Source organism: Phoenix dactylifera, chromosome 9 (genome assembly GCF_009389715.1).
Source record: "Phoenix dactylifera cultivar Barhee BC4 chromosome 9, palm_55x_up_171113_PBpolish2nd_filt_p, whole genome shotgun sequence".
In the NCBI taxonomy this organism is placed as follows: Eukaryota; Viridiplantae; Streptophyta; class Magnoliopsida; order Arecales; family Arecaceae; genus Phoenix; species Phoenix dactylifera.
The window spans coordinates 20,284,596-20,293,729 of record NC_052400.1 but is presented as its reverse complement, the minus strand read 5'-3'; the positions used below and the strand labels follow the sequence as shown (position 1 = coordinate 20,293,729).

Here is a 9,134-nt window from a genome sequence, read left to right as displayed (position 1 = left end):
GGGGATCCTTCGCTAAGGGGAATAATGCTGGAGTCATGTCCAAACACTTAGTGCTGTGATCTATCTGATGCTATTCAGTCTTGGACTTACTGTATTATGGCATTTTTGTGAAATGCAACATACAAATGTTGTTAGATAATCTTGTACAAAATTGGGTATCCATCGATGCACCCTGGCTTTTAAAATAAGGCCATTTGCTCACTTGTTCCATTAACTAGTCCGGGGCTGTCATCATTCATGTCTTCCAGCTGCATTTCATTCATTGCCTCCTCTGGTCTCTTCGAAAGATGTTTCATAATATCGAACTGCATTTCACGTGGACAGTGGTAGAAACTAATATAGATATATTGGTATTATTTCTGCATAGCCTAGACCAAATTAACTTAGATAAACAATTTCGATAAAAACCGAGATGCCACTCTATTCATACTAATAAAATCTAAGGCTGGCAGTTATGGCGACACTGCAATCAATGCACAATCAGTATAATTGCCGCCGTGTGTTACTTATGTAGGATGGTTACTATGTTGTTAACGTGCAGCTGACCGTTACTATATAGTTAAGGCACATCGCACAAAATTAGATAACGGATCGATATTCTATCTTATATAAAAGGATGGTCCGAGGATCTTCATGTAAGCTTATTTAGAGGTTCTTCTCTATAAATTTTTTCCTTTTCACATTATTACTCTACTATTCTGACTTAAGCATCGGAGTATCCCTCGTCTAAAACTTTTCAACAAGTAGACTTCTTGCAGGTTAGTTTTGAAGGTGACCAGTTTGGTTTTTACCGACCTTAAAACAAGACGGGCGGCATCTCAACCACGGTTCAGAATTTAGCAGCAACCGCTACTTTGTACCTAGACAAATATGCAAGCTACTATGTTTGAATAATTTATCAAAACATCCGAGAATCTATATACGAAGGGATGGAAGTGCTAACTTATACTTTCTGTTTTTTTCTGACCCACATATTAGAAATTTAACTCCAAAAGATTGTCATTTTACAAACCGATACATTGGCAACTTCCTTTCATCGCAGAACCCCTCTCTAAGCATATACACATTGTTTGAACAAAAACGCTAAGCATATACATGGCTTCTAAAAATCAATCTATCCACAGTAAGTTAATTTTATCTTTACCGAACAAAATCTACACTTTGACAGTCCGGAAAAGGAGGAAGATACGATCAGAACAGCTTCCCAGCAAACTCTCCAATGTCTTCATCCTTGCATGAGGAAGAGGCATATGATGCCAAGTCTTTTAGCTCAGAGAGGCTCCTTCCTAGCTGCAATGCCATCTTCATCTCAAACAACTCCCCATTCTCCCTCCTCTCCGCATCTCTTTCCCCCAGATTTGACTCAATCTCTTCCTGTAGCCTCCTGTAGAAGCCGCCGCAGTTGCGGAGCAGCTCAAACACCATTCCGACCTGTCCGCCGTGCTCCAATGTATTCACTACAGCTGCAAGTGCCCCTCCGACGACCCCAAGCAAGACAGGCAATTGCCCAAGAGCCGGCGAGCCAATCAAACCGGCACCGAGCGCGGCCAGGCCAGAGACTAGAGGGCCCAAGGTGGCTAAAGTCTTATGAATGTTCAAGACCACCTTGCCCAACCTCACGTACTGCTCCTCATCTTTCACCTTCAGTACTCTCAGGATGCCCATCATCTCCTCTTCCAGCTCCTTGCTCCAGCCATTCCTTTCCACGCCGTTAACGTATTGTCGACGTCTCTCCTGCCGCCTTAGTTTGGGCCACCATCGAGTAGGCTCTACGGTTTCAGGGAACTTCTCGAGCATGCCGGGGAGCAGAGGCAGTGGGTAGGCCTTCTCGAGTGCGAGCACCTTCTCCATGGCCTCCTCGACATCCAATTCGGTAGGGGCTCGGAGGGCGAGAGTCGCATGGATCGATCTCTCGAGCTGCTTCCACAACCGGGTCGCATTCCTTTGTTCTTCGGCTAGCTGGGAAGGCTGGATCTTGTTGACGACCAGCATCATCCCGGTTGCAGCAGTGAACAAGATCACGGAAGAGAGCTTGAAGGCTAGTAGGTGGGGTGTGGCTTCTCCCACGGGGATAGATGAGATTCCAGCCATGAGGGATGCAGTGAGGCTAATGGAGTTGATGGAGTGGAGGAAGAGGTGATTCCAGTTATTCCTCTGTGCTCCGATGATTGCGTGCATCTCTGCTCGATCGGCAACTGCCTCGGCTATGGCATGAAGCTTGGTGATGATCAGATCTTCATATTTGTCATGGGTCGCAGTATGTGTTTGACGTTGCCTGGTGGCTGTGCTCTCTTCTCTCAGGATCAAATCCCCCATGGCGATGTTGGTTGGTAGCTTTGGAAGAGAGATCCTACGCTTGATTCTGACATTAGAGGGGGCATGAACACTCGCACATAACCTGCGGCCATATGGGACTCGCGACGCCGCCGCCGCCGCCGCTGATGGTAATAGATTCTGGGCTTGAAGGGCTGCCATCTCTTTGGGTTGCTGCTGGCTTTTCAAGTTCGGATTTTTTTTCTTCTTCCTTTGGAGGAGTTGTTTGTGCTGCTGAGGGACGTAAGAAGAGCTAATGGGGAAGTTTTGGTGGATTAGTTTGTTGGTGAGATGGGAAGCTTGCGGCTATATTTATAGCCCTGGGTATGATTCCAGTCTTGGTTCGGAGGACATTGCTGACCGACTTGGTTTACGGTTTAAACGTTACAATTCAAGAATTCAGCGAAGTCAAAGCTGTGGAACCTGTCAATAGGCTTGGGTTGGACTTTTTGATTGGGTAAAACTTTAGACCTGGTCCCTCACCCCGACCGTTTATTTATAAAAGTCAAACGGTGAAAACTTCTGACGGAGCTGTGACAAAGAATGATCGACGGATGTGATCTTTCATAGAACGGCGTTTATGGTATGTGGACTTGGTCGTGATTAAAATTCAAGATTAGAACTTATAAACGAATCCTGAATTCAAATAATAAGTCAGCGTTTTCTTTTTCCCCAGTCGTAAAAGAGCATAACTTTCCAACCAAAAAAAGTCCGGACCTACATGGCACGAGGAGATTGGTGCCGTTCATTGGTCAGTGTGATTCATGGTGCCATGCACCAATAGTCTGGTGCCACATGGTTGCAAGAATTTCTAAGAAAACGGAGGTAGGATTGAGTCATCGAGCCCCAAAGCATTTGGCTTCCATAGAGAACGTCGTAACGCTGCAAAAAAATTTCTAATCTGTAGGCTATAAGATCCTCTCGACGCGTTGACTCCAGACACAAAAAAAATATTCCAATAAAGATTAGAGAAGAAATTGATAGGCTGCCTGACCGGTTTTGCTTCTGAAATCAAGTATGCGATCACATCATACAATTCCTTTCTACCAGAAAACATCACACAAATCCTAAACTGCTAAACCTGCCGGTTGAGCAGAGAAGAATGCTCTCCCAGACAAGGTCTGAATAATAATAAAAAAAAAAACCCTACACCACATATGCTATATGGCATACACCATGCCAATCACTTAATCTCCTTTCTACGAGCTCTATTCATAATATGCTTATCTAAATAATTGTCCCACAAAAAGAAGATAAGCTGATTAGCATAATGCACGGTCATGCTGGTATACAGCAGGTTATAAGTTGCTCTAAAAAAAAGCCCCCAACCAAAACGTTGTAACCCCTAAATTACGTGCTCTTCTCAACCAAAAGAAGTAAGAGAAAGATTTGATTTTTTTAGATAAAGTGATGAACTATTTTAACAGCTGTTGCTAGCAATTATAAAAGAAAATAGTATGTGGCATTGGTGGTATCTATTTTATTTTAATATGTCATTGTTTTCATAATTTATATTATCTTTAAACCGGTTAGGGGATTTGAGATTTTAGACTTATTTCTTTCTTTAGTAGACTGTCTGCAGTATGGTGAAAAGGATAACAAATAATAGCCAAATAACAATGGTTTTTTTTTAGTATGTATCTTTACCATCTATATGGCATGCAAAAGCACAGCATGGTTGCAAAGTTGTAGATAAGATGGTGCCATCCTATTCATTTAGATCAAATATATGTGTATCTATCTTTTCTTCTAAATATCCTCTTCTTGGAGTCATAATGTAACTCAATTAGATAGATAAATAATATTTTAATAATTCCTTAAAAAGTAAAAAAAAGTACATGAATAGGTATTAAGTATATTTACCAAATATTCAAATACATGATTAATAGAAACATAACCATTTACAATCCATCAAAATGCTTCATCGAACAAGTTACATGCATAACATGCAACAGATATCTTTATGGAAAAAAAAATACTGTGTCATCCATCTTTCTCTATCTCTCTCCCTATCTCTATGTGCTCATGTTTCTCCTTTTATCTCTCCCTCCCTCTTTTCTCTTTTCATAGCCAACGACCAAGCTGTACCGGCGGCGCGCTCTCATCATCGCCATCGCCAGCATCTCCCTCCTTTTCATCATGGGCATCGTCACCTCCTTCACCTTTCGTGCTACCATCGCCACAGGCGTTGTTGACGCCTCCTCCCTCAATTTTCATGAGCATCACCCTCTCCATGACCGCCTTCCTCATCCTTGTCCGCATCCTTATTGAGTTATTGCCGAGCTCAAGCTTTTCACCATCGACCTCGACAGCATGGCGATTTCTGTCATCGCCATTAACACATAGCCACTTGGATCCTCCTCGCACTTGCCATCACGCTCTCTAGCAAGGCTTTATGCTCATCTCCCTCTGGGTTCTCCTCTTTAGTGCTGCCTTCGTGGTCGCCACCGCCCTCCTCTTTCACCCTACGTTCTCCTAGATAGCCCATTTTTGGGATCAGCAGAGGAATGAGATTAGCGCTTCAAGAGGTGCGACACTCAGGAGGTGAAGGATGCTCGGAAGAGGGCGGAAATCAAGATGTGGGCTGTGCTAGCTCGGCAAAGCACTCAGTGGAAGGTTCATTTGCTTAGGGAAGAGCGGTGGAGCCTCAGCTAGGATTCCGTTGGCTTGGGAGAGGGGTCGAAGCGCTTGGCAGAAAGCTTTCCTCCTTTTTTTCGCCCCTTGTACTGAGGTGGCGAGCTGGCACGTACAAACCTTCAGCATTCTAAGAAATTGTTACCTAGATTCAGTAGTCTACCAGCTTGGCTGTAGACCGGGCCTATGATAGCTTGCCATGAGGGCAAACGTTTCCATCTCACTTTAAAAATATAAAAAAAGAAAAAATAAGCTAAACCAGGACCAAGTCAACCAAAATCAGCATCTCTTTTCGGGCTGAGCTGTACTCAAACCAGCCAGTATTTCTTTTCTGCCAAAATTTCAGCCTGGGCCCGGAACATAACAACCACGCTGCTTTTTGAGAATCAGGCCGAGTTTAACTTGTGGGCTAAAAAATCCAGCCTGAGTTGTTTTATCGCAGCCTGGTTGCGTGTTTGGGCTGCTCGGGCCAGCCCAGCCCATTAACTGTTAGCCCATTCATTCCAGGATAATCTAAACATATCTATACGAATAATGAGATTGGTTATGATTAATAATACGAGTTATGAGATTTATCATGATTAATATGTGTGTGTACACATATAGAATCCAATGCCATGCCTTTTCTTCCCATCAAAACTTACCTTTCCTAGCATTGGAAGAATATGTACGTACGTACGTATGTATGTACGTATGTATAGGTCGTCCCATCTGTGGCAATAGGGTCAACAGTCCACGATGTGATGAAGTTGTGGTTTAAGAAAGACGCAACCATCCACCCTCCCTCCGCTCTGGGTGACCACTTTTTTGACACATTCGTCATCAAGGCTCACCTCCAAGATTCTCATCGAACTCCTGCCTTTAGTGCAGTTTACCTTCATTCTGTAGGTACATATTGTTCTCCTTGATTGCATTTATATTTGTTGGGAGCTCTTGTTGAATTAGAGCACGCATCTTGTACATATAACTGGTAATAGTCAATTGAGAAGCCCAAGTTGCTGAAGTGGTGGGCAATGTCAACTTTTCAGATGTTATTGGTAGAGTAATAATTGTGGAGCAATATTTTGTATTTCGACCAAGTTAATGCGTTGCAGCTCCTTGTTCCGATAATTGGCTATCATATGCTACTACATCATCATTTGAAATTAAATTATACCAAATCACAGTCATATATATGTTGTTATCTAATTTTTTTTTTTTTTTTACATGTTATCTATTTTTTTTTTTTTTTTTACTAGTAGAGGTTAGTTGTAAAACAACCAAGAGAAAAACCCAGAGGAAAAATAAGCAAAAAAAGAAGGGGAAAGAGAGACAAGAGATCTTTGTAAACAACCCAAGTGAAGGAAAGATTCCTTTTTATCTGGTTAGTGCTAATGAGAAGTGTAACAACCTGCAAAGTATTATTTGGGTTTCTTGATCCTGTATAAGTATCTGAAATTTACTCAGTGAATAATCGATGTGGGACCAAATACATGTTCGCACGAGTCCTTATATACTCCCTCCGTTCAAGCTCTGATATGCTCGTCGGGCTAAGGATTCAAATCCATTCAAATCTAATCACAAATATCACGATCGGCCTGTGGTTTGCTCCATGGATCCGTGCTGCAGTATCCTCTAGTTTATATAGGTTATGAGCCGAGTTCGCTCTGATACTATTTGTAGTAACCAAAGACCTCACTCAAAAAAGCTAGCCGAAAAGTATAATTTGGATTCTTTAATCGTGTATACGTCCGATGTAAGACTAAACGCATGCTCACACGAATCCTCATAAGAAAAGAGAGGATAGCATCTGGTTGGTTTTTTGACTTTTCCAAAAAAAAAAAAAAAAGATCATATAATACTCATACTGTATTCAGCTTACCCTAAGAGCTGATCAGAAAATGCTTATTGTACATTTTCCTTCCTTTCACAACTTAATAAAATTGGGTGGCTCCCCGGCCTTCCTTATCATCATCAAAAAAAAAAAAAAGAAAGTTGCTGCTAATGGATTGGGCTGTCTATATGGGTCGGACATCGGTTGGTTATAAGTTGCCGGTTGGAATCGAATTTTGATGAAGTAGAAGAAGACCATTGGATCATGAATGGTACCTCAGGCGTTTCAGTCGCTTGAGTGACAAAAAATGAAGCTGTTGCCTGTTGTAGCATACATAAAACATAATCAAATGATTCAAATTCGAAAATTAGCATTTAAACGGATATATTTCTTTCTGAACTTCGCTAGAATTAAACTTCATCCTGCGGCAAGAGTACTTCAATTTAACGGAAATCTTCTTGAGGACATGACTCATCTCATTCGGTGTGGCTTGGTTTCAAAGTTCAAACCATATCGGAATTACTCATTTTATGCCAAAGTAAACTTTTGAATGTTGTACACATGACAAATGTGCCTAAAGCCTGTCAAGATATTTGATTCCATGACATGAATTTGAAAACTTACCGAGGCCAGTTGTAACAACCTAGGACCTCACCCAAAATGGCTAGCCGAAAGGTATTGTTTGGGTTCCTTGATCCTGTACCCAGCGAATAACCGATGTGGGACTAAACACACGCCCGCACGGGTCCTCACATACTCCTCCCGTTCAAGTCCTGACGTTTTCGTCAGGCTAAGGGTTCAAATCCATTCAAATTTAATCAGAAACACCACGATCAGTCCGTGGTCAACCCCACTGGATCTGCGTTGCAGTGTCCCCTAGTCCACATAAGTTATGGGCCGGGTCCGCTCTGATACCATTTGTAACAACCCAGGATTTTACCCAAAATGGCTAGCCGGAAAATATTATTTGAATTCCTTGATCCTGTATAAGTACCCAAGATCTACCCAGCGAATAACCGATATGGGGCTAAACACACGTCCGCATGGATCCTTACACCAGCCGAGAGTTCTGATACTGTGACCATGTATTAATTGTATGTTGTTCGCAATTCCCCTCGATCAAGGTATCGCCTCTCGTATTTTCGATTCTGTTTCCTCTCATGTTATTATTCAAATTCCAAAGCTCTCAAATGAAATGTAGGCAACAATCTTTAATATCGCGATCATGCCTTACAGTATGCTGAGATCTTTCTCTCCTTATGTTGTGTTTTTATTTCTCTTTTTCTTCTTTTAGTCTTATCAACTGTATCATTTTGTTTTTCCTGGAAGCAATGCCGGCACCGGGTGCTGGAGAAACAGGATGTTGGATTTGATATCCTTGAACAGTTGCAACTTGTCCTTGGAAGGATCAAACCGGTTATTGGCACTAACTTGTCTGCTTGGCTTCAACTTTTTTTTTTTTTTAATTACAGCAACGCACCTTCGATTTTGTTTTTTTTTTTTATATTTTTAGTTTTTTAATTAAATCTTAAAATTTAATTTTGATTGCAATATGATCCCCCCATTCATCTTAGCATCTGTGAGCACGTAATTGCCATGCCACATATTTTTAGACATAGGATTTCATTAATATACTTCTTGACCGAATTAGAAGGGGACTTAGTTTTAATGAAAATGGAAGGAGACCCTATCATGTGACTTTTTTTTTTATTACACCAGAAATCTTGGAAGATAAATTAATTATTTCACATGTGGTGTTAATGATGTTAGAGTTTGGATGAACGGTTGCACTGCATTATAATTAAAATCTAAGTTTTAAGGTTTAATTGAAATAATTAAAAATTTTAGGATGTAAATATTTTTTGTGAAAAGTTGAAGCGATAATGCTATAATTTTTTTTTTTTTAGAATGCACTGGAGTTTGAAGTCTGACCGCATTGCAAAAAATAAATAATATTAGTAACATTAAATTCATATAAAAAGATGCACTTAGGTCTGTGTAACAAATACTAGATGGCTAATATTGAATTTTGAGTGGACTCACAAAATGTTCACCTTTTAGGTCTTTGAGCTTATGGCAGTGAATAATGTCTCTTAGATTATAATCTTATGTTTCTACCAACATTTGATCATCTTTGATTCTATGTTAATTGGACTTTCTAGGTACATGTTATCATTTTTATGAGCATACTCATAACAACTATTTTATTATTATTATTATTATTTTTAAGACGGGTGGATCATATCTCATGGGTATGAATACATCCAATAAAATAAAAAAATAAAATACCTTAAAGTGTTAGGGACAACTTCCTATCTCCGGCCCATAGGGTACTATTGGAGTGACTAGCTACATAATCGGTCATCCAATTTGC

The 9,134-nt window shown here is 40.8% G+C and overlaps 1 protein-coding gene across 1 annotated transcript; it reads right to left on the bottom strand.

Annotated features, from left to right (window-relative positions):
• Positions 1-1,085: 1,085 nt before the first annotated feature.
• On the bottom strand, positions 1,086-2,475 carry LOC103709619 (probable F-box protein At4g22030). Its single transcript, XM_008795063.3, has one exon. The coding sequence runs from the start codon at positions 2,473-2,475 to the stop codon at positions 1,192-1,194; it is 1,284 nt and encodes a 427-aa protein (XP_008793285.2). The 3' UTR covers positions 1,086-1,191.
• Between the last annotated feature and the right edge of the window lie 6,659 nt (positions 2,476-9,134).